General features: G+C 40.1%; 2 protein-coding genes across 4 annotated transcripts in view; one reads left to right on the plus strand and one right to left on the minus strand.

Annotated features, from left to right (window-relative positions):
• The first annotated feature begins 3,698 nt into the window (after window positions 1-3,698).
• On the plus strand, window positions 3,699-11,948 carry LOC129681031 (uncharacterized). The gene is made up of 3 exons (XM_055612915.1): window positions 3,699-4,037; window positions 9,456-9,558; window positions 10,981-11,948. Exons 1-3 carry the CDS (start codon window positions 3,699-3,701, stop codon window positions 11,388-11,390), a joined length of 852 nt encoding a protein of 283 aa, XP_055468890.1. The 3' UTR covers window positions 11,391-11,948.
• Window positions 11,949-14,575: 2,627 nt separating this feature from the next.
• Window positions 14,576-25,684, minus strand: part of Krit1 (KRIT1 ankyrin repeat containing) — a 37,315-nt gene continuing 26,206 nt past the window's right edge. For 2 of the 3 annotated variants that reach the window (XM_055612764.1, XM_055612763.1), the window contains exons 13-17: window positions 25,518-25,684; window positions 24,754-24,841; window positions 24,112-24,318; window positions 18,911-19,027; window positions 14,576-15,136 (exon numbers count right to left, since the gene is read on the minus strand). In XM_055612764.1, the coding sequence (XP_055468739.1) occupies window positions 15,068-15,136; window positions 18,911-19,027; window positions 24,112-24,318; window positions 24,754-24,841; window positions 25,518-25,684 (648 nt within the window). In that variant the 3' untranslated portion in view covers window positions 14,576-15,067. The remainder of the gene's footprint in view (window positions 15,137-18,910; window positions 19,028-24,111; window positions 24,319-24,753; window positions 24,842-25,517) is intronic. The other variant, XM_055612765.1, reaches the window with a different exon arrangement.

Below are 25,684 nucleotides of genomic sequence, written 5' to 3' on the forward strand. Positions count from 1 at the left end.
GGGCGCGCGCGCATGCGCGGCGAATGTCTGCGAATGTGGCGATGGCGGCTGCACTGGCTCAGCTGTGTCCTGCCTCCCTCAGGCGTTTGTGAGCTGGCTTTGGACGCACAGTGGTACTAGGTGGGTCCTGTTGTCATTCAGCTCCCCAGCAACCGCCTCAGGCAGCTGCAGGGCGGTCTGCCGGTTGACTCTACTTGGGAGCTCTTGCAGCCTGTTACTAGTGATCTATTTAGGTCATCTGAGGGGCGGGACAGCACATAACTTGTAAAATAATTTTCCCTGACTAAACACTAAGTGAATATGGGTACTTAATACATTTCTAATAAATCTTTGTATTTAAAAATAAGTTTTCCAAATTGCACGAACAATTCTGCTTCTTTTGAGAAATGTTTTAAATTTATGCATTGAGTTACTGTGATCCAAACTAAATGTTAACACATACGCTATTTCAACCATCAGAGTACTCTCTTCTCCCAAATCTTTTACGCTTCCCCTTTGTGTCCCCACTTTTACCCACACCATCTTTAACGTCTAGTAATTGCTATATACTTTCTGCCCTGTAGTTTTATCTTTCCCAGAATATTCCCTATTCGGAACACTAAACCTTTTGAGTCTTGCTAGTTCAGTTAGTGCATTGGAACTTCATTCATGCTGTTCATCAATCGTTTATTCCTTTTTGAGTACTATTCCACTATAGGTACGGATATACCTAAGTTTGTTCATTTGGGCAGTTATGAGTAAATATACTTCACAGTGAAATGTATCCTCTGATAAAACCCATAGAGAGAATAGGAGTGAAGGGAGTATACCTTCATCAAATGAAAGCGATATATGACCCACAATCAACACAGAGCTCAATGAACTCAAAGAAACACTTGAGGCATTTCTATTAAAATCAGGGATAAAACGAGGCTGTCCACTCTACTCCTATTTAAAATACTGTCTGAGGTTCAAGACACAACAATAAAAGAGAAGGAAATAAAAAGATCCAAATGGGAAACAAAGTCAGCTGTGTCTGTCAGCTGGTGATGTACATAAGAAACCCTAAAAATGCCATCAGGAACTCATATACACTTTTATAAAGGTGGTAGCATACAAGATTAACGTATAAAAACCCACAGCCGTTCTACATGCAAAAGGGTACAGTGAAAGAAATCAGAGTTTACAGTTAAAAAAAAAAAAACACTCCAAGATGGAAGGGCCTCCCATGCTAATGGATTAGAATTAATGTTGTGAAAGTAACCATCCCACTAAGAGCAATCTACACAACCAATGCTATTCCAGTCAAAAATCTCATGCCATTCTTAACAGAAACTGAAAAAGTTATCTTAACATTAATATAGAAAAAGAAAAGATAGCAGATATCTAAAGAAAACCTGGGCAAAAAAAATCATACAGGAGACATTACCATACCTGGTGTCTTATTATTCTATTACTGTGAAGAGATACCATAAGCAAGGCAACTTATGAAAGAAAGCATTTAATTGGGGGTTAAAGTAACTTTCACTTGCCTGATTTGTCGTCTCAGAGGCTTACTGCCTCTTGTCAGCTAAACTGTGCCTAGTCCTGGAAGCTTCTAGGCTCCGTACAATCTTCACTAGGCCTACAATGTTTTCAGCCTCTGAGACTTACTGTTGAGTAAGTTTACTCTTCCTAGTTCTTTCTGAACTCTGTTGGCTAGTTCAACTCAGTTGTTCTGGCTCAGCCTCCTCTCAAAGCTGATTCAATCTGGCTTCTCTGTTTCTCAATGCTCTGCTTGGTCTCAAACTAACTCGAGCAATGTGTTCTAATCTTCTAGCTCCTTCTCTCTCTGGCTTATTCTGTCTTCACCTGTGTCTAGCTTGTTCTTTAACTTCTCTCTGTTAAACTCTCATGGGAAAAAACTTCCTCTGATTTCTACAAACTGAACTGTCACAAACTCAACTCACTGGCTCAACCGAACTACATGATGTAACTCAGAAATCTGCATGCGTCCGCATGTCTGTATTCCAGGCAGAGTAGCCATGTTGCTGGATTAAAATTCCTCTACAATTGGGGCTTGATTACAGTTTCAGAGTGTTAGTCCATAACCATTGTGACAGGGAACATGGCAACAGGCAGGCAGACATGGCACTGGAGCTTTAGTTGAGAGCTTCATCTGATTCATAAGCAGGAGGCAGAGACAACCGTTCTCCAACAAGGCTATACCTCCCAGTTGTTCCTAGATAATTCCACCAACTGGGAACCAAACATTTGAATTATGAGTCTATTGAAGCTGTTCTCGTTTAAACAACCTTTTCTGGTTTCAAATTATATTACAAAGCCACAATAATAAAAACAGTATGGTGTCAGGTGGTGGTGGCACTCAGGAGGCAGAAGCAGGAGGATCTCTGGTCTGAGGCCAGACTGATCTACAGAAGTTCCAGGACAGCCAGGGCTACTCAGAGAAACCCTGTCTTGAAAAACCAGACCATACAAAACAAAAACAAGAATCAGCATGGTACTAGCATAAAAATGCATGTAAATCAATGAAAGAGAAGACACAGACATAAGTTACAGTATTACAGCTACTTAATTTTTGACAAAGATGCCAAAAATGCACGTTGGAAAAAAAGCATTTTTCCTCAAATGGTGCTAGGGAAACTGGATGCCTACCTACAGAAGACTGAAATTACATCCTTATTTCTTAGCCTACACAAAAACCAGCTCCAAAAAAATTGAATGAAAAACTCCATATAAAAGCTGAAACTCTGCAACTAAAAAGCAGGGAGTGTGTACAAGATAGAAGCAGAGGTAAGGAGTAGGATGCTGGTTGCACAGGAAATACAGCCAATGGTGACTAATGGGAACTCAAGAAACTAAAAAGTTTTTGTACAGTAAAGGAAGTAGTCAATCAAGTGGAAGAGGTAGCCTGTACAGGATGGGAACAAGTCTTTGCAAGCTATATATCCAACAGATTAATATCAAGAACACAAATAACTCAAGAAAAAAAAAAACACTAAGAAAATAAGTAACCCAATAAAACATGAGCTGTAGATCTGAACTGAGAGAGAATTCTCAATAGAATATGTACGGCTGCTAAATATTTCAAAAAGGTTAGCCTCACTAGATGTATGAACATTTTCAGAATCTAAAATGGCCAAAAGTTAATGTAAATCCATTTGTTTTCCTTTTCATGTGGCCAATAATGTCAAATGTGCTATGCAGCCAGGGTACCATTTTAGATGATCTGAATTGACTTTTAATATATCCTGTTACAATATACACTGACTGTATACTAAAAAACCTTATACATGACAAATATTTAAGACAAAGTTCAAATAGTCATTAGGGAAATTGAAATTAAAACTACTTGGAGATTCCACCTCACCCCAAAATGCCTATAAAAAAAAATCAAAAGGCAGTAAATGGTAGTGGAGATGTGGAGAAAAAGAAACAATGGTTCCTTGATGGTGAGAGGATAGACTGGTGCAGCTTCTGGAAAGATCAGTGTGGAGGTTCTTCAGAAAGCTCAAAGTAGAATTTCCAGATATGCCAATTGTACTGCTCTTGGGCATATACACCACAGGATTCTATATCCTTCTGTAGAGATGTGTTGACATCCATGTTCATTGCTGCTTTATTGACAATAGCCAAGAAATGGGATCAAGTCCAACAGATAAATGCGTAATGAAAATGTTATCTGTGGAGAGCCAAGAGAATGCAATCGCCATTACGAAATGGCGCCGACATCCGGCCTTAGCCCTAGTGAACAAGTAATAGAGCGCATGTGCCAGTTGCAAAAGCGCGCCAAGTCATTGCCCAGCCCTGGGCGTTACTGCCCAGCCCGGGGCGTCACACGGGGCAATGGGCAAGCAGCCAACCAGCGGAGTACACGCCGCCGCAGGGGGTATTTAAGCAGCACCATTCTGGGGGTTGGGGTCTTCCTCCTTTCATCAATTGACTGCAATAAAGCTTGCTGCAGAAGGATCCTATTGTCCGTGTGCGTTCTTGCTGGCGAGAAGACCACGTGGGTTGCAACAACTGGTGCCGAAACCTGGGAAAGCCGGGGAGCTAAGGTAAGTTCTGTAAGACATGCCTGGTCTTGAATTGTCTCATCTTTCACCCCAATTGGCAGGAGCTCTTGTAGCTTTCCCTATTGTAATAGTAGCGCTCGTTCTCCTTCTTTTGGTTTTATTTTGCTTCCACAAATATTCTTGCTAAAAGGCTCGCCGCCGTTGGGCACGGTCAGACGGACGCAGATAAGCCGCGGTGTCCCGCGGTGTCCTGCGGTGTCCCGCCTTTGATGTGCCGTTGGGTATTGTTAGACGGACGTAAATAAGCCCCGGTATCTCCTCCCTGTGTCAGTTTCTCTCGTAGATAAGAGAGCAGCATGGGAGCTTCACACTCGGTGATCACGGCACTTCAGTCACTTTTAAAACAGCATGAACTAAAGCTTTCAAAAAGAACGTTGGAAGGATTTATTACAGAAATCGATCGCATTGCTCCCTGGTTTGTATGTTCAGGGTTGCTGACGCTTGCTTCCTGGGATAAGCTAGAAGGTGATTTACGGAGGGAGGAAAAAGATGGGAAGCTAAAAGTTGGAACTAGGTCATTGTGGATTTTAGTAAAATCTTGCTTAGAAGATAGGAAGTGCTGCTTCTCTGTGGCAGCTGGCCAAGGGGTTTTAGAGGAAATACAAGACAGCATGTCAGAAACAGAACGGGATAGAAGGTTAAGGGCCCTTAAAGAAAAAGAGAAAGACATCTTTAAGAAAAAAGGCCCGTCTGTGGACGGTAAGTCCACAGACAGGATAGACAAGGGAAAGGACGCCCTGGGAGAGAAAGGTGAAACGGGAAGGAAAAACCCAAAAAAGAGGCCCCTCTATCCAATAAAAGAATTGGAGGCTTTGGGGCTTGATAATTCTGAATCTGAGGAGCTGAGTCCCTCTGAGGAGGAGGACTTAGAGGAGGAGGCGGCTCCTTATGAGGAAGAGAGATACCACCCTGATAAACAGTCGCCGCCACCGGGTAGGATACATAAAGGAGGGTCAATAAATAGAGTTCATGGGGCTTTCTCATCAGCCCCTAGCGCCCCTCCACCCTATGTGGAAAGACATGGCTCGGCTCCCCTGGTAGGGATATCGGACTCTTTTTTTTTCAAAAGAGGACAAAAGAAAACTTTTTCAGGCTTTTCCTGTTTTTGAGGCTGCAGACGGGGGTCGCACATATGCACCAGTAGAATACCCCCTTGTTAAAGAGCTTGCTGAATCAGTTAATAAATATGGAGTGGATGCTAACTTCACAATTATGCAGCTTGAGAGGCTTGCCGGCGTGGCTATGACTCCGAGCGATTGGCAAAATACTGTAAAGGCCGCTCTTCCTAATATGGGCCAATACTTAGAATGGAAAGCCCTATGGCATGACGCCTCTCAGATCCAAGCAGGAGTCAACTCCCGTGTGGAAGGTGCCCAACGACAGTGGACCTTCGATCTTCTGACAGGGCAAGGCCATTTTGTACACAATCAAACCAATTATGACCCTTGGGCATATGGCCAGATTTCTGCGGCTGCTATTAAAGCATGGAAAGCCCTCTCAAAGAAAGGCGAGGCTGGAGGACACCTGACAAAGATTATACAAGGCCCTCAGGAGCCATTCTCAGAATTTGTGGCCAGAATGACAGAAGCAGCAGGTAGAATATTTGGAGATCCGGAGTGAGTCAGGCCAATGATAGAACAGTTGGTATATGAAAATGCTTCCCCAGAATGTAAGACAATCATTACTCCTAGAAGGAACAAAGGGCTTACAGATTGGATAAAGATCTGCCGAGGACTTGGAGGCCCACTTACCAATGCTGGCCTTGCAGCGGCTATCCTGCAGAGCAAGAGCCGTTCAGGTCCAGGAAGCAATAAAACCTGCTATAGCTGTGGTAAACCAGGCCATTTGAAGTGAGATTGCCGTGCTACTGCACAAAAGAAACTTCCAGGACTGTGCCCCAAATGTAGGAAGGGTAATCATTGGGCCAATGAATGTCGCTCAGTTAGGGATATTCAGGGAAAACTTATTCAGCATGAAGCCCCCCCTAATGAGAGGAATGAGAATATTCCAAAAAACGGATTTCAGGGCCCCAGATCCCAGGGCCCCAAAAAATATGGGACACAAACAGTCAGCAGGAGGGTCTATCCAGCTGTAGAGCAACAGGAGGATCAGCAGGATTGAACCTCTGTTCCACCTCCCAGTTCTTATTGATGCCCCAATTGGGTGTTCAGCCCGTTCCAGTTGAGTTTGAGGGCCCTCTGCCCGAGGTAAGTGTTGGCCTGATACTCGGACGCTCCTCTCTTACCCTAAAGGGGCTTATTATCCATCCTGGAATAATAGATCAAGATTATACTGAAGGGCTTCAAGTTCTTTGTTCTTGTCCGCAAGGAGTATTTTCCATTTCCCCTGGAGATAGGATTGCCCAGTTAGTTCTCCTTCCAAGCTTGCAGGATGTTTTCCCATCCACAGGAATGACAAGGGGCAACGAAGGGTTCGGTTCTTCAGGAACTGACTTTGCTCACTTGGTGGTTGATTTAAAAACTAGGCCCACCTTACAATTACAGATAGAGGGGAAACTTTTCACTGGCATTTTAGATACTGGGGCTGACCGGAGCATTATCTCCTCAAATTGGTGGCCTAGGGCGTGGCCTGTCACACAATCATCTCATTCCTTACAAGGGTTAGGATATGAAGCCAGCCCTGCAGTCAGCTCACGCCCGTTGACCTGGCAAGCACCAGAGGGTCAGACAGGAAGTTTCATACCTTATGTACTTCCTCTCCCCGTTAATCTCTGGGGAAGAGACATCTTGCAAGACTTGGGATTGGCATTGACCAATGAGTACTCTCAACAAGCTGTTGATATAATGAAAAGGATGGGTTATAAGGAAGGAAAAGGCCTTGGTAAACAGGAACAAGGGAGATTACACCCGATTTCACAGGAAAGTAATACAGGGAAACAAGGCCTGGGTTTTCATTAGCTGCCATTGAGGGTTCCATGCCCATATCTTGGCTCACAGAGGAGGCCGTATGGGTTCCTCAATGGCCCCTTTCCTCTGAAAAGCTGGAAGCCGCTACAAGGCTGGTTAAAGAACAGGTACAGCTTGGTCATTTGGAACCATCTACTTCTCCCTGGAATACACCTATTTTTGTTATTAAAAAGAAGTCTGGAAAATGGAGACTTCTTCATGATTTAAGGGCCATTAATGCACAGATGCGGCTTCTTGGCTCTGTTCAGCGAGGCTTACCTTTACTTTCCGCTCTGCCTAAACAATGGAGAGTCATAATTATAGATATCAAGGATTGCTTCTTCTCCATTCCTCTGTGCCCACAAGACAGACAGAGATTTGCCTTTACTCTACCTGCTGTTAATCACCATGAGCCAGACAAAAGATATCAATGGAGAGTGTTACCTCAAGGCATGGCCAATAGCCCCACCATGTGTCAGCTGTATGTTCAAATGGCCCTTGAACCGGTTAGAAAACAATTTTCTTCTTTACTGTTGATCCATTATATGGATGACATTCTTTTGTGCCATAAAGAGTTATCTGTCTTACAGACTGCATATCCTCTGCTACGAAAAACTCTAGAACAATGGGGCTTACATATTGCTACTGAAAAGGTCCAAATTTCAGAAGTAGGTTCCTTTCTAGGGACTGTTATTTATCCAGAATATGTAGTTCCTCAAAAGATAGAGATCCATAGGGATCATTTACACACGCTAAATGATTTCCAAAGATTACTGGGTGATGTAAATTGGCTTAGACCTTTTTTGAAAATTCCATCAACTGAATTGAAGCCCCTATTTGACATTTTGGAGGGAGAGGCTCATATTACTTCACCTCAGACACTGACTCCCGAAGCGGATCGGGTATTAAACATGGTGGAGGAGGCCTTACAGGATGCTCAGTTAAAACGTATAGATGAAACTAGGGCTTTTGAGTTATGTGTCTTTAAGACCAAAAATCTGCCAACAGCGGTGCTATGGCAAGATGGGCCTTTACTGTGGGTACATCCCAATGCCTCCCCTGCAAAAATTATTGAATGGTATCCAGATGCAATTGCTCAACTTGCCCTTCGTGGTTTAAAAGCAGCCACCACTCACTTTGGAAGAGAACCTAGGGCTCTGATAGTGCCTTATACTGCCCACCAAGTCCAAACTTTATCTGCTACCTCAGACGTTTGGGCAGTGCTAGTCACCTCTTTTAGTGGTTTGATAGATAATCATTATCCTAAACATCCCATTTTACAATTTGCTTTGACGCAAGAAGTTGTGTTCCCACGCATCACCTCCGCAGAACCTCTTCGGGATGGGTTAGTAGTGTATACTGACGGGTCAAAGACAGGTGTGGGAGCCTATGTGGCTAATAACAAGGTTGTTTCTAAACAATATCATGAAACCTCGCCCCAAATTGTAGAATGTCTAGTGGTATTAGAAGTTTTGGAGAAATTTTTGGGTCCTTTAAACATTGTTTCGGATTCCTGTTATGTGGTTAATGCCACAAAGATTCTGGAAGCTGCTGGGTTAATTAAGGCATCTAGTAAACTTGCAAAAATTTTTCAAAGGATTCATTCTGCCTTGATTAATAGAAGATCACCTGTTTTTATTACACATATTAGAGCCCACTCAGGCCTGCCGGGGCCTATGTCTCATGGAAATGATTTGGCAGATCGAGCCACAAAATTAATTGGGTTCGCCCTCTTATCAAAATTGGAAATGGCTAAGGAGTTTCATAAAAGGTTTCATGTCACAGCTGAGACGCTGCATCGTCGATTTGACATAACTAGAAAAGAAGCTAGAAATATAGTAACCCAATGTCAAAATTGTTGTCAATTCTTACCTATGCCTCATGTTGGAATTAATCCTAGGGGAATCCGTCCATTACAAATTTGGCAAATGGATGTTACTCACATCCCATCATTTGGCAAATTACAATACTTACATGTCTCTATTGATACCTGTTCTGGAGTTATGTTTGCCTCTCCACTAGCAGGAGAAAAGGCTACCCATGTTATTCAACATTGCCTCGAGGCATGGAGTGCCTGGGGAAAGCCTAAAATCCTTAAGACTGATAATGGACCAGCATACACCTCTCGAAAATTTGGACAATTCTGTCGCCAGATGGGAGTAACCCACCTGACTGGCCTCCCCTATAACCCTCAGGGACAAGGAATTGTAGAGCGAGCTCATCGCACACTCAAATCTTATTTAATAAAACAAAAAGGGGGGGTCGAGGAGGCTCTGCCCTCAGTACCACGAGTGACTATCTCTATAGCACTCTTAAAAAATTAAGGAATTTTTTAAATTTGGACAATCAGGGCTGGTCCGCGGCAGATCGTCACTGCTCAGAGCCCGATAGACCAAAAGAAATGGTTAAATGGAAAGATGTCCTGACTGGTCAATGGAAAGGCCCGGATCCTATTTTAATAAGATCCAGGGGAGCTATCTGTGTCTTTCCACAGGAGGAAGATAATCCCTTTTGGTTACCGGAGCGCCTGACACGGAGGCTTGTGGTACCTGAAGATGACACCCAAGGAGACAAGTCTACGGAAGCTCCTAGTGTTGGTTTGGATCCTCCCGATCTGGGTTCCTAGTATTACAGGGGAACAACTATGGGCAATTCTTTCTGCTTTTCCAAAACCCATGCCTGTTAGGCACAACGCGAAAGTGTTTCCAAAATTCTTTACAACTAATAAGACATTGGACTTGCCCTATCTCCCATACGATACAATCGTAGCCCCGTTGGGTGAAAATCGTCCCTTTCAGGAACAAGGCTCCTTATGTTTTCAATTGGAGGATAAGGGTGTGGGTAAATGTATTAACCTCACACACCGAGCCTTAGGGCTGTTTTCTCTTAATCGACGGGGACAGATTGCAACACTTAAGACATCATGCAATCCGATAAAAAAAATTACACTTATTATAATCTCCGCTCTTGGTACGAGGTTACCTGGATTAATGGCACATTTTTGCCACCCAGTGTTAATAAATCCAATTCCCATGACACAACTTGCCCCCGTCAGCCCAAAATAGCCCCTTTTTGTGTTGGGAATAGTGAGGATCAGGACCCACCTTGGACGGCTTGTCAATCCCCAGTAATTCACTGGGCGGACCAGGCCCAAACCTTTACCTTTTCTCCTGATATGATGGCTGACCCAAGAAAGGACTATATTATGGCACAGGGGCTCTTCTCACAAAGTTTAAGGAGGAATCCCTTTGACATATGGCTGCTTTGCGGGGTTAATGGGAGTTGCACGGATCTTAACCCCATGAGTCTTCTCCAAGGTGGGTCCAGAGGGAAGTCACGGTTTGTTCTGGAATCTAACTTTACACAAGAGGAAAATCTCACTCACAGCCATTACGTAGTTATAAATTCCACAACAAGGGTTGTTCAACTTCTTAAAACTATAATTAATCATACTAACTACTCGCCCACCCCGGTTTGTGTTTATCCTCCCTTTATGTTCATTTTGACTAACGGACCTTTTCAAAATTGTACTAACGAAACTTGTTCAATATCACAATGTTGGAATTCACGACGGTTTACCCATGCATTGATAGCTAAAGTACCTCAATGGATTCCTGTGCCAGTGGAAACTACCTCCACCATGTCCTTATTCAGACAGAAAAGAGACTTTGGCATTACTGCTGCCATAGTCACAGCAATATCCTTGAGTGCAGTGGCTGCGACCACTGCGGCCATAGCCATGTCTCAAACAGTGCAAGTAGATTCTACATTTAATAAGCTTTCGGCCACTGTTGCTGAAGCTTTCAATACACATGGCTTTACCTCAGCCCAATTGAAGGGCGGACTCATGGTTGTTAACCAGCGCATAGATCTGGTTGAGGAGCGGTTAGGGATCCTCTTCCAGCTGGCCCAATTGGGGTGTGAGAAAAAATTTGAAGCACTATGTATAACTAGCATTCAATATGAAAATCTTACTAAGGCAGCCAACTTGTCTAGACAATTGTCTTTGTATCTTCAAGGAAACTGGTCGGAAAATTTCGATGAGACTTTGGAGCGCCTACGAGCTGCGATGATGGCCATTAATGCAACGCGCTTGGACCTGTCGTTGACTGAAGGACTCTCCTCCTGGGTTTCTTCAGCCTTTTCATTCTTTAAAGAGTGGGTGGGGGTAGGCCTGTTTGGCACTGCTTTAGTTTGCGGTCTAGTGTTCTTACTTTGGTTGGTCTGCAAGCTCAAAGCCCAACAACAACGTGACAAGGTCGTGATTGCACAAGCACTTGTGGCCTTGGAGCAAGGATCATCTCCCGAAATTTGGTTATCCATGTTAAAAAATAAAAACAGACTGACACTCAGACGATGCACCTCAAGGGGTTTTACCCATTGCACTGAGTCGATGAGTGATCCAAGTCACAATGTTGCCTTCGCCTAAGCGGCTATGGTACCTAGATAGGAGGATGACTGCCCTTGCACTCCCTGGAATTTTATTCCATTGCACGGGAATGGGTGTCACCTCCATTTTTTAATCTTCTCCTTTAGCCCCTGCACCCAGAGGACTTGTCTGGTGGGGTAAGGGAGTAATCTAAAGCTCTTGATCGCTTACTCCCCAAAGAAGGAATTCGCTTGATCGAGCTTAGGGCTTTATTGTGCCGCGCTTACAAGGCTTTGAGACAGTTTTCATTTATTAAAACAAAAAGGGGGAGATGTGGAGAGCCGAGAGAATGCAATCGCCATTACGAAATGGCGCCGACATCCGGCTTCAGCCCTAGTGAACAAGTAATAGAGCGCATGTGCCAGTTGCAAAAGCGCGCCAAGTCACTGCCCAGCCCGGGGCGTTACTGCCCAGCCCTGGGCGTCACACGGGGCAATGGGCAAGCAGCCAACCAGCGGAGTACACGCCGCCGCAGGGGGTAGTTAAGCAGCACCATTCTGGGGGTTGGGGTCTTCCTCCTCTCATCAATTGACTGCAATAAAGCTTGCTGCAGAAGGATCCTATTGTCCATGTGCGTTCTTGCTGGCGAGACGACCACGTGGGTTGCAACAGTTATCTATCTGTCTGTCATCCATCCATCCATCCATCCATCCATCCATCCATCCATCCATCCACACACAATGGGATTCTATTCATCTGTTTAAAAAATTATGAAAATTGAAGGAAAATGAATGGAACTGGAAAATTTCAGTGACTGAAGCAACCCAGACTCAAAAGTACAAAGGCCAAATGTTCTCTCTTATTTGTAGATCCTAGACTGAATTGTGTCTAACTTCAAGTACCTTGTAGAAGCCAGTAAACTAGTGAGGGACCCCTGAAAGGGGATGTTGTAAGAAAGGGGTCTTATAACACAGGCAATGTGTAGGTATAAAGCAGATGGAAAGGTTTAAGCAGGGAAGAGGGTGGGAAGAAGAGGGACATGTGGAGGTTAATCAAAATAAAGCATGCATGAAAAAGCTATATGGAAACCTATTTTGTAAGCCAATTTAAAATATATAAGTAAAAAAAAAAAACAAAAAAAAAAACCTTGTAAGATATCCTGCTTGGCTGTATACGGCTGCTCCTAGAAGCCACTGAGTGTTAAATATAAATGCTAATGCCAGGTGTGATATCTCCCTTTGACTTGTTGCGAAGGAGGCCCCAAAGGCTCCCAAAACGGCTTTTGTCATGCCTCTTGGCTGTCCACCAGAACTTAATGGTAAGACCGTATTAGTGACAGCTATACACCTTGGCTGCAAGATATAGAGAAACCAAGCTGGATCTTTCCTTCTTGCTGGTTTGCTTTCATAATGCTGGTTCTATTTAAGATGCCGGGGTAGGAAAGCATCAATACACAGTTCCAGCTGTGAACCCTATGAGTTACAATACCAATGCACCAGTGGCAATAACTGTTAAAGGCACAGCAAACCATTCTGGTTGGACTTACAGCCTGCTCTGCAAAAAGAAATTTGCCTCTAGTACTGTAAATCCACTTAAAAGTTCATGGCTATGAAGGTCATACGATTTTGGGAGGGGTAACTTCCTACTGTTGTTCACCCAAGTTGACACGGCATCAAACTAGCTTCTAAGCATCTTTGTTTATATCAATGATAGCTAATCTTGTTTAGCCAACTTGACATACCCAGCAAGAGGGAACCTCAACTGAAAAACTGTTTCCCCCAGTGATCTGTGGGCATGCCAGTGAGACATTTTCTTGGTTGCTCATTGGTGTACTGGGCCCTACCTCCCTGTGGGAAGTGCCACCCCTCAGCAGGTGGGCTCTATATAATAAAGTCAGATGAGCAAGCCAGGAAGCGCCATTCCTACATGGTCTATGCTTCAGTTGCTGCAAGCTGAAATAAACTCTATTCTCCCCAGGTTGCTTTGGCCAGTTCTTTATCACACAGCAGAAAAGCAACCTAGAACAGTATGCACAGACAAATATGACTCAGCCTTAACTAGAGAGCTTCTCTTCACAATAAACAGTAATGAATGAAGAGATTCTTGACTGCCCAAGATGCGGCTAAAAAGGGACAACTGAGTGCTCAGACCTAAATAGGACATTTATACCACCTTTAAAGCTCAGGGAATACCACAAAAGAGGCAGAATGAATGTAAAAGCAGGAAGATAGAGGCAAGAGTAGTGAAATATGATCTGGGCATGGATGGCATAGCAACCTATAGTAGCTCTGGCTGCATGCACAGGGTCTGTACAAGATTAAATCTTTCAATAGCCAGTCATGGACTGCGGAAGAAGTCAGGGTCCGACCCTTCCCTGCTGAACTACTTCTTGGATACTGAAGGGTTCTAGGGGAGGGAAGTCAATCTCCAGATGTGACCCCATTGGTGAGCCCACCAGGATCCACCGGAGAGTTCTATACCCATGGTCACAGGCAGTTCTGATTAAAATCAGTGCCACACAATGAAGCAAAACTACATGGATATGGGAAAGGGCTCTCTAGGAAGGAGACTGACAGTAATGGGAGGCGAGGGTGGTAGTGCTGAGAGTGAACGCAACGTATTAAATACATATGAAACTGCGAAAGAATAAATTTAATGTTCTTTTTAAAAAAAGAGGCTTGTGTTCAATATTATAAAATTTAGAATTTGATTCTAAGTTCAATATGAAATTCTGCTGCATGGGCCAATGAGGGCATTTGCAGGAGGTCCTGAGGTGAGGTACTCCTCTATACTGACAGGTAGCCTGTATATAAAGGAGTGCTTGCTTGCTTGCTTGCCTGCCTTCACTTTTTGCTTGTGAGTAAACCTACGCTGTTGCTGCCACGTCTACAGCTGTGAACCTTCACTGATATCAGGACTCAGCTCCTATAATGCAAAGGCAATACAAGTAAGGCATTAAGTTAAGACACAAAAATATAGCATACACTTAGCAAGTTCAACTACTGACATCTAGAAATTGTTACGTCGAGTGTATGTGTGCTTGCATGGCAGCCAGTGATCTAATTTAATATAAAGTCCTTATTAGATATGAGATTTAAAACTGAGAAATTATTCCCGTCCATCCCTGGTAATTCCAAAGAATGAATGGATGTGCAGAGTGGACTTCTGGGGTCTGAATCAGTGTGAAGACAGCAAACTGATGCAAGAAGCGCGGCGAGAGCACTTGGAGGACGCTGTCTGGTATAGATACACCTTTAATCAAGACTTTTAAAGACACCCTGAAACATGTTCATAGATTACAGAAGAAATGCTTTAAGGAATAGATCCAAATACAAAATACATTTTATTTATTGAAATCATGTTGGTTTTCAGTATATTTTTAAGTAACACACAAAATTATATCAAAGCTATATTTTAATTTCATCACATTCCACACTAAATTCTTTACTATTTACTGAAAATAACTTTTTATAAAGCTTACTATTTTGTTTAATACAGACTGCCAATCTATTTTCATGTGTTTCTCTCAAAAATTAGAAGAGCTTATGAGCATATCATACAAAACTAAGTGGTATATTACACACCAAACATGAGTACAGATTCTGTACAATGTATGTAACAGCATATACATACTACATGAGACTACATGCTTTGTAAAGCCATATTTTACGAAATCTTTCATGGAAAAAAACTCTGCATTACAAAATGTGCTGGCTTGAGTACCAGCTATGTTCTTTTCATGAATTTCTTTCAGGGGGCATTAGTTGTCCATTTAACTTCATCAGCAGTTTTACCACAAGACCAGCCTACAAAATAAAACATACATTAAACACTAAATATGAAACACATAAAAAGTTTAAAAGACATACATAACAGTGGGTATTTTCATACCTATTAGCAAGATAACCTTATTAGGAAGAGACAGCATGTCAAGAAACTAGGCATATCTGATACATCTGCAAAATCAAAAAGTTAGTTCTAGACCTGAGGGTATAAACCCTTTTCATTTAGCCACTCCCTTTGCCTGGCCTAGCCCCAGGCCAATGGGTTCGAAGCCACCTCTCCTTGGTCCAGTTAAATAGCTAACCCACCAGCTTTACGTGGCCTAGTTCAGGTTGCACATCTGCCACATGGAAAGCCAGATTATCACATCAATTACAACCAACACTGGGAGACCACATACTCAAGTCAAATGGAAAAACAAAAACAGCATGACTGGTCAAAACAGCATGTCTTCCATCAAACCCAACAGTCCTACAGAAGTGTTCTGTAATGAGAACTACCTAGATGAACCTCAAGAAATAAAACTTAAAAGTATAATAATAAACTTTATCAAAGATTTCAAGGAATTTAAAAAAGATACAAATACTTCATTGAACTCCAAGAGGATAACAATGAGCGCTGTCTAAGAAATTACACATAGCTGAATGAAATAACAGAAATAATTCAGGATTTGAAAACTGGAATTGAATAAAAAGAAACATTGATGAGAATGCTAGCTGAAATGAAGATGTAATTGAAAAACTCATTATGCCAATTAGAAAACTCAGGGAAGTTTGCAAGTACAATGAGTCAAATAGACAAAGATATCTTGACTAGAACACAAAAGGATATAGACTAAAAAAACAAAGAAAATGAAAAATTTTAATAAATACAAGAAAGGAACATACAGGAAGTGTGGGACAGTAGCAAAAAGATCAAATCTTAGAATTACAGGTATAGAAGATCGAGAAGGATTCCGGGACATTCAATGGCATAGACCAGATCTTTAACAGGATGATAGAAGAACACTTGCCCAGACTTGGAAGGGGTAGGGGGAAGATGAGGGACGGAGGTTGGGATTGGGAGGGAATAAGGGAGCAGGATACGGCTGGGATACAAAGTTAATAAACTGTACCTAACATTAAAAAAAATAAAAATTTAATTAAAAAACTGAACTGAAGACAAACCTATAGATATAAAAAGCACACAGAACAACAAACAGACAAGAACAGAAAGGAAACATGCAAAAACATATTACAGTTAAAACACTAAGCATACCCAACAAATAAAACAAAAATGAAAAGATGTTAAGAGAAGCAGAAGAAGCAGAAGAAGAAAGAAGAAGAAGAAGAAGAAGAAGAAGAAGAAGAAGAAGAAGAAGAAGAAACCCCCCCCAACAAGTCACATATATAGGAACGCCTATTAGAATAAAACCTGATTTCTCAATGGAAACTTTGAAAACCATAAGAGCCTACAGCAATGCACTCCAAGTTCTAAAAGACCACAACTGCAAAACTGGACTAATATAACCAGAAAAGCTATTTGCATAGATAAAAAAGAAAGAAAAACTTTCCATGATTGAAACAGCCAAAAAACAATTCATGTCCAACAATAACAACAAAACACTAAACAGAATATTGGAAGCAATACTTCAAACTGAAGAGAGGAATAGCATAGCCAAAAGATCCTGAGGGTGGTGGGGGTGGGAGAAGAGACAAACTACAACCAACAAACCAGCAAAAAAAAAGATCAAAATGACTGCAATCTATATATACCTTTCAATAATAACTCTAAATATATGGCCTCTACTCACCAATCAAAAGAAACAGATGAGCTAATGGATTAAAGAAATAAAATCCATCTATGGATTGTTTAGAAAAAAAAAATCATTTTAGTTTTAAAGACAGACAGAACTTTAAAGCAAATGGATAGAAAAAAGTGTTCCAAGCAAATGGGATCAAGGAGCAAGCAGGCATTGCTATTCTAAAACCTTACAAAATAAACTTCAAACTAATAGTAGTCAGAAGAGACAGAGAAGGAGGGAGGTTAACACAGAAGGAGGAAAGGCAAGAGATAAAAAACAGCAAAGTTGTTTGATAAAGCCTCAAGGAATTGTATTATTTTATATTTACTAAAATTATGCACAATACATATAAGTGTATGTACATTCATACACACACACACGGGGGAGGGAGGGAAGAATAGAGAGAGAGAGAGAAACACACACTGCTCTCCCCAAGAACATAAGCTAACAAGAACCCCAGTATTATGAATGAGAAACCTTTGAATGGTTGGACAGGGAGTACAGGCGACTCCCCAAACCAACAGACTACTGATAAAGGCCCTGGATGTCGCTCTGGGTCGAGGCTGAAGGTAGTCCCTTATTGATGAAGACACCAAATGCTTGGGACACAGGACTTGGAACATTTGAGCTGGATCTAACCCAAAAGCATCTTTCCTGTGGTCCAGCTTTCATAGTTTCAGAAAATACTATGCAAGCTGCCAAGGGAAGGAAGCAATTAAGCAGCTACAATACCCAGGAACCATGACAATTACCAGCCTGGGACAATATACATAAAGGAACAGTATATGTGGCATTTACATGTCAGTGGTAATCAACAACTTTCTAATTGGACTTAGGCCCAAGAGGGAAACCACGCTTAGTGCTAGAAACCTAGCCAGCTTCCCACAACTAGTGAATTCATGATCCTTAAAAAGAATGTACTATCACCGCACTGCTAGACTGGAATGATTCCTTCCTACATTCTGAATCTTATCCTCATACCCACAGATGGTATTACCCCTTATCAAAGAAGTCTCTCTTTACAGCAGATGGAGACCATCACAGAGAGCCACAACTGGACACAATGCAGAGATCAATGGGTCTTGGGGAACCAGCACCAATGCATACATCATCTGCACCACGGCTCTTGGATCTATGGCTCAGGAAACACTGCAGCACAGAGGTTGGGAAGATCTTAAGAGTCAGAGTATCAGACTCCTAAAACCCACTGTGAAATAGCCTCTCAGAAATCACAGAAGAAGTTAAGACCTGAACAATGTCAAGCAATATCATAATACTATGGAAGGGAGAAATTGTAGAGAGGGTTCCACTCCTAGACAAAGAACTATAGCCAACTAATGACTGCCGGGAGAAGAATTAACCTTTCTCAGGAATGAGCTTCTTTTCTGATTGTTCAATGCAGGGCAGTTAGCCCAGAAACCATAAACACACAATCAACAAAAATGGCCTTGGTAGGCTGTATTTTTATACACACACAAACACACACACACACACATGCAAGTGTGAACACACATATACACATGCATGTACCAATAATAATCAAAGAAAAAGAGATGGGAGAACCTGGAGGGAGGGTAGTTGGGAGAAGCTGGAGGGAGAAAAGGGGAAGTGATATAATTCTACTTTAATAACAAACATATTTAAAAAGAAAATAAATTAAGTGTAGAATTTCTTAGGATTCTGAAGATAGTTTTATAAAATGCCTAACTGAATATAGTGAATGGCTCGGGTAGTATACTGATCAAGAAAAGGGAGAACTTTAAGAAGAGACAGAAAATAACTAGTCAGAATTAAGGGAAATGGCACAAGAAAGAGCTTAACAGCTTTAAAATAGAAACATATTAGTTTGACAAGTTTTTGGCTCCTTTAATTAGGAAGGAAATTTCAATTTTCTCTAGTCTTAACCATTAAATTTCATCTAATACTAAAGGTTTCTGGGAAAGTTAATGAGTTAACAATTAAAAAAAAGTAAAACTATAGTTTATTAAGTCCAAACTAATTTATCAGTACTTGCCTGTTTTGTGTGTACTATAAAGCTCATTTTATTTTCCATACTATGGATTTGAAAACAAGTACCAGCATCTCCCAGCTGCCACGTAAAGCAACAATACTTAAGACTGATGAGTAAAGCCTGCAATAGAATTAGAAATTATTATGCTGAAATAGAGCTAAAAGTAACATTTCTTCAGTGATGGTGGTGCACGCCTATACATCCTATTACTTGGAAGGTAGAAGCTGAAGATTAGAAATTCAGGGCTATCCTTGGCTAACAGTTGGAGAACAGCTACATGAGACCCTGTCTCAAAATACCTAACAAACACCCTAAGCAAGAAATGAAACACTTATCTTCACTTAGTGTTTATAATTATCATTAAATGTAATTGTTTTGAATATCACTTTTAAGTCTCTTATGGCACCCATACTAACCTCACACAGCCTGAAGGAGAACCCAGAAGGCAGACTTCAGGGGCTACAATGAACAATAATAGTGTTTGTATAAGACTAACAAACATTTTAAAATGATGCTGATTCTCAGTGACTTTGAGCCTAGTTAGATAAGTTCATACTTTACATAGGTTAACAGTAATTAATGTATTCAATACTTTTTATGAATATATACAATACTTTTAAATCTGAAATTTATACAGTGACATTAACATGATGACTTCAGCAATTTCATTTCACTGAAAATAAGTATACTGATATGTTAATATTTATTGCAGAAAGAGGAATATATTTGCCATAAATTCAATAGAACAGAAATAATGTTAAAGTAAATGACTCTTATGCTTTCTAAAAATGCTATAGTTAAGTAGGCATTCAATATATTTTTTTCTTATTTCTAAATGTTTATTTTGTTGACATGCAGGACTTGAATTTAGGAAGTATGGTATGATGTTCTTATTCATCATATGCACATCAGACATACGTTAAGCATGCCTAACATCTTAAGCTTTTTCTCTTCAATAAATTTCATCTTAAATTGTCTCTCTGGTAAATAGACTGAAATTCCCTCCTTCTATTTTGTAATATAGTTAATTTTAAATCATTCCTTCCTAGTAGTAACTTGTATGTTATTGCCTTAAATATACGTTAAGAGGTGTATACCTATACAAAAGTGCTTATACTATCCTTCAAGACAGTTATACTTAGAAATATTAGCTTCTTATGAATGATAATTTTTAGATTGTTAACTATAATAATCTAAAAATATGCCAAAAGATAACAGTTTAGGGTTTTGTTTTGTTTTGAGCCAGGGCCTTACTATGTAGCTTTGGCTAGGCTGGAGTTCAAACAGGGTAGTCTCAAACAGGAAAGATCCACCTGCCCCTGCCTCTTGGGATTAAAGACATGTGCCACCACACCTGGCAGTTTAGGCTATTTTTAAAATGGGGCTCTGTAAAGGAAACAGAGTAAATTTACACGAGTGTATGTTATATATAAAAGAAGGCCATTTAAAAAAAAAACCCAGCTATTTATTTACATTCATGTTGTAAAATATAACTTTATAAAATATGCTAAGGTATAGACTGGAACTAGTGGAAAGCACAGAAATAAAATCCTCAGTCATCTGAATTTTTTAAAACTAAAGCTAGATTTCTAATAAAAAGTACAAGTGACCCCACACACTAAAATAAAAATCTGCTGTTAGAGGACAACATGCAATGAGGAAAGAATTCTTAAGACTCCAAACAATCTGAAGAGCCGGGGTCCACACGGTCTTTTAATGTGATCAGACTTCTCCAGAAGAAAAAGACTGCCCCCATTAGGAGGTAAAACCTACAACTGGCAAGAAACTAAGTAAGAAAATTACAATCAACCCCAGCAGTCACAGATGAGAGTTACTGGAAAGAGCAATGAAAAGCTACAGAGTGAGAAGGAGTGCACAGCCGCCAGCACACACAGGCAGCAAGGATGAAAACAGTGTGTTGTGCAGAATGGTATGTGTGTGCAAAGTCAGTCAGCCTGGCTGTGTACCACTATTTATTAAAACTGAAAACATAGTGACAAATATAGTTCAACACACTTGAAACTGAGTCACAACACAGTACATTTTATGTGAGTAAAACAGACCAATCTCTGATGAATACTTGTAACTGACTGAGCTGTATTTTCTGAAGGACCGCTTTCACTACTTCAAAGAGAAAGACACGGAAAGTAGACAACTGACATAAAAAATATCTGCATTTTAGTTTTTCCAGAGAATCAATCTCTAAAGGAGAACCTATTTGATGACTTAAAATATCTCAGAGTTTCAAAGGTGCCATAAACATATCAGTAGCTTAGGAGCAAAACATGTTTTCTCTTTTGGCTCAATCATCTTTTTGTAACACTTACATTTTTCTCTCTGTTCACTTATTTATAAGATATATTTGTGTGTGTGTGTGTGTGTGTGTGTGTGTGTGTGCATGTGTGTGCAGTTTCCAACAAAGAGAGTATCAGAGCCCAGGACCTGGAGAAATAGGCAGTTGTCAACTGTCAGCATTCTGGAAACCCAGCTCTAGTTCTCTACAAGAGCGGCAAATTCTCATAACAACCTAGCAATCTGCTTAGAAACTGAATATCTTATTCTGAAAGAGAAGTCTGCCAACTAATAACATTGCCATAATCCTTTTACCTGTTTCCTCAGTTATTCAATTTCTGCATCAAAATATTATTCAAAACATAAAATGTTATATTTTATTTTACATTACATTACATTTTATTTTATTTATTTTATTTTAATTACATTGCTAATTAATATATCCATCACCAAAATGCTTTATAAACCACTTTATGTTATTCAAAGTTGAAATGTGACAAAAAGCCAAATACTACAGCTCAAAGAAGCAGCACGTTCTCATTCTCAGCATCAGCATCCAGGTCTACCTGGAGAGATTTGTAAACATGGGCACATAATTAGCAGAGGAAAAACATCTTGAAACAGTGAAAAATATTTCCCCTTCATTTCTCTCCTTTTTTTTTTTTTTTCTTTCTTTTTGTATGTGTTTACTTGTGAATTCACTTGGAGCCCAGAAGTCAATGCTGAGTGGCTTCCTCAGTCCCTCTTCACCTTATCCTTTAAAATAGGGTCTACTCTCAGAGAATCTGAAGGCTCTCTGATTAGACTGGATAGCCAATGAGCTCCAGGGATCTGCTCACTTTCCCTTACTTGCCACTGGAGTCACAGATGGGCAAAGTTTGTCTTCTAAACAGACTTAGTTTACAGAAATAGAAAAGTGGCCACAAACCACATAGCAGTAGCCTACCTGGTGCCAGCAAACCTGTCTTAACAGAAATAAATAATGACATAAAAGCAAGCTTTAAGGACCTTCAAGAAATCAAACTCCATGTCAAGTATGAAAGTCTTTTATTCTGCTCTATGTTTGTAGTTATTTTCTAGATCCTTCCACAGCAGAGTAGTATAATAAAATAACTGTAGCCTATAAGGTTGACGTGGATATATAAGTTCACGCAGATGATTATTTATAACTCCGTTACTTTAAGAAGAGACTTCAGAGCTGGAGAGATAGCTCAGAGTGCTGTGCTCTTCCAAAGAACCCAGGTTCTATAACCACCATCCCCATGGAAGCTCCCATCACAGCTGTCTGTACCTCTAGTTGAGCAAATATAGCACTCTCTATTGACCTTGAGCACCATGCATGCATGAGGTACACAGACTTACACACACGTGAAATGCCCATACACAGAATATGAAACTTAAAAAAAAAAGAAGAGAGTCCATAATAGAATAGAAAAATAAAATTTATAAACCAAAATATCCTCTGGAACATGATCTAATCGTGACAAATGTTAGGTGAGGTAAGATTTTTACCAGGCTACTATCATAAATTAGAAGGATGTTCATACTGCCTAGATGTGTTGAATGTGTTAAAAATACCTGTCAAGATTACCTTTTATATTCTAATCACTTTGATCAGAATAAGAAGCAACACAGTATAAAGAATTTCTGCACTGGAACTGGAGAGATGGCTCATCAGTTAAGAGCACTTACATTTCTTACAGAGGACCTGAGTTTAATTCCCAGCACCCACACTCGGCAGCTCACACCTGCCTGTAACTCCAGCTCCAGGGTGATCAGATATCTGTAGCTTTGGAGGGCAACTGCATCACAAACACATACTGTAGAATATACAATTATGCTGAATTATAGACATAATAAAAATAAAAACCAAACAGAGAAAAAAAATCTGCCTGCAAAAGCACTTATTATGGTAAATGGTCATATTCCCTTCCCCACTAAAACTTGTTCTCTGAACAGCTTCTTATAACTAATCTTAATTTTCAAAATAAAGCCCTTATGTCACATGCTACACGTTCATTTATTAAGTCTGGGGTGCTTCCACCCCATCTCTTTCTAAACAGGGTCTTACTATGTGCTCTAAGATGGGCTAGCCTCAGAGTCATGACTGCTCTGCTTTGACCCTCAGGTGCTAGGATGACAGATAATGTGCCGCCATGTTTGGGTAAGTATTACTTTCCCTCTGTGTGAGAGCAAATGAAAAGCTAGCAACAGTTTATAACTCAGAAGAGGGCCCTCACCAAAACTGGACCATACTGTGCCATAATCTCTGGCTTTTAGAACTGTCAGAAACAAGTGCCTGCAGCTTCTAAGTCACCTAGTCTATGGCAGTTTGCTCTAGCAGCCTGAACTAAGACAGATACATAATGAAAAGCCTTTCTTAATTGGTCTTTGCAATAACCTGGCTCCTGTCTCGAAAGGTATCAATAGATTTTTTTAAAAAGAAGTATGAATGAGCCAGCTGGGGTAGGGCACACCTTCAATCCCTGCTCTTGGGAGGCTGAGGCAGGTAACTTATATGAGTTTAAGGCCAACGTGGTTTGCACAGTAAGTTCCAGGACACCAGAGCTATATAGTGAGAACCTGTCTTCAAAAAACAAAACTGAAATTCTCAGGTAGAAATATATATGCAATCTGTATTTATGTAAAGATATTCTTTAATTCCCATCATTTTTATATCACTATTAGCACATTACATAAAGTTCAGATCCTTTTCACAAAAATATATCGTTCTACCCAAAATACTTTTCTATAGTATGGACAAAAAGTACTACAGAAATAGAAGAGTATTACAGATGCAAAAATGTATTAATATATATATACACATGCCATTTCTATATTCTTCATGGAGGATGGCACTGTTATTCTAGATGATATATTATATGACTACTTAAAAATAGCTTAAGAGCTACCTTAGTTTCCATGTTGAGGAGATGAAGTCCTTTTATATTCACTCCTACATACACAGGGATGACTTTATGATTGCTTGGGCTTGCCTTCGTAAATATCTGTCCTGTAAAAAATGCTGCTCCATATGTAGGAATTTCCCAGCAGTTCTGTAGAAACATGCGCTGCAGGTGATGCATTTCCTTACTGACGCCCTCACTCATACTAAGATTCTGAAAACAAAGTAAAAAGAGATGTAACCTTTTATAATGCAAGTTGGTCAACTAGTAATTTCTAGAAATCCATGTATCCAAACAAGATGAGGTTATGGTATATTTTCCAAAATGTATTTTTTCTCTTGCGGCCTTAAGATTTAAAACAAGCTGAGATCCACAAGTAATGCCTATTGTAATAGAATGTAAGTGCTATATGGACAAGGACAGTACATTATACTGGTTTGACCTCTAGTCTTTACCACACTATATATATAGAAAGTACTCAATAAGAGACTCTATTTCTAAAAATAAATATATCTTGCTAGTTTCGGTTTCAGGCATTGTGAACTAGAAAATTCATTTTTACTTCCAGCATTAAAATTTTAGTGTTTAAAGCATGGATAACATAATACAAACAGCCTACAGCATTTTCCGTTTCTCTGGGCAGTTTACCTTGTACTCATGCAGTATTCGACTTATCCAGTGAGGCGCCTTGTTTCTCAGTTTAGTAATAGGTACGATGGACTTCAGATTTTCTTCACTGGAAATACACATGCCAACATGCTTGAATCAGTCATCTTTAGTAGTACAATAATGTTTCTGTCACAAGTGGCATTAAATAATGGACATTTTAAGCTCCACAATCAGTATTACCAGTTTAGAGAAATGTTTCCTCCTTCAGTAAGTAGCAAATATTTTCAAAAATTGAAAGACCACAGTAAAACAAACAAACAAACAGACAAAAAAACCCCCAAACTTTAGATGTGCTAAATCGATCTTTTTTCTCAAGGATTAATCATCAAACAACTTTCTATGATGAATTCTTAAATAGCTGGGTCATAAATTTTTTATTAGGTCAAAGTTTTAGCAAACTTATTTAAGCAAAAAGTAAAGAAACATAAAGAAAAACTATAAAGGTAAATTAAATCAAGTACAACAAATATAAGTAAAACTTAAAAAATGCTTTACTAACAAAAAAAACAATAATGCTTTATAGTAGGTTTTTTCTTTTTATTACGTTTTGAATTATTTAATTCTATACATAGTGTGTTTTGAGACAGTCTGATTCATGATCCCCTTTCTCTTCTCAGTCTCATTAATTATGAGCCACTGTGGTTGGCTAGCAATGCATAAATACTTTGCAGTAACATTAAAACTGTGTTGGTTAAAGAGAATCTTGAGCATATCATAAACCATGCATTGTATCAAATACTTACTTTAAGAAACCTTGTTTGTGTTTCTTACTCTCATAATTCCCATAAACTATTTGTAACAGCAGACTTGCCAGTGTTATCAATTTGGCATCAGGAGCTGTATAAAAGCCCTTCAATAAATTATATCTGGCCTCATCAAAGAGAATAAGAATAGCTAGTGGGTCTTCAAT

This window comes from Psammomys obesus, unplaced genomic scaffold (assembly GCF_907164565.1).
Source record: "Psammomys obesus unplaced genomic scaffold, mPsaObe1.curated_primary_1811, whole genome shotgun sequence".
NCBI classification, from domain to species: Eukaryota; Metazoa; Chordata; class Mammalia; order Rodentia; family Muridae; genus Psammomys; species Psammomys obesus.

Excerpts from the sequence above, each read along its gene's own strand:
- LOC129681031 (XM_055612915.1), top strand. The coding sequence starts at position 3,699 with ATGGCGCCGACATCCGGCCTTAGCCCTAGTGAACAAGTAATAGAGCGC. Across the intron at positions 4,038-9,455 it reads GGGAAAGCCGGGGAGCTAAG|GAGGAAGATAATCCCTTTTG; the intron begins GTAAGTTCTGTA and ends GTCTTTCCACAG. Across the intron at positions 9,559-10,980 it reads TACGGAAGCTCCTAGTGTTG|GAAACTGGTCGGAAAATTTC; the intron begins GTTTGGATCCTC and ends TGTATCTTCAAG.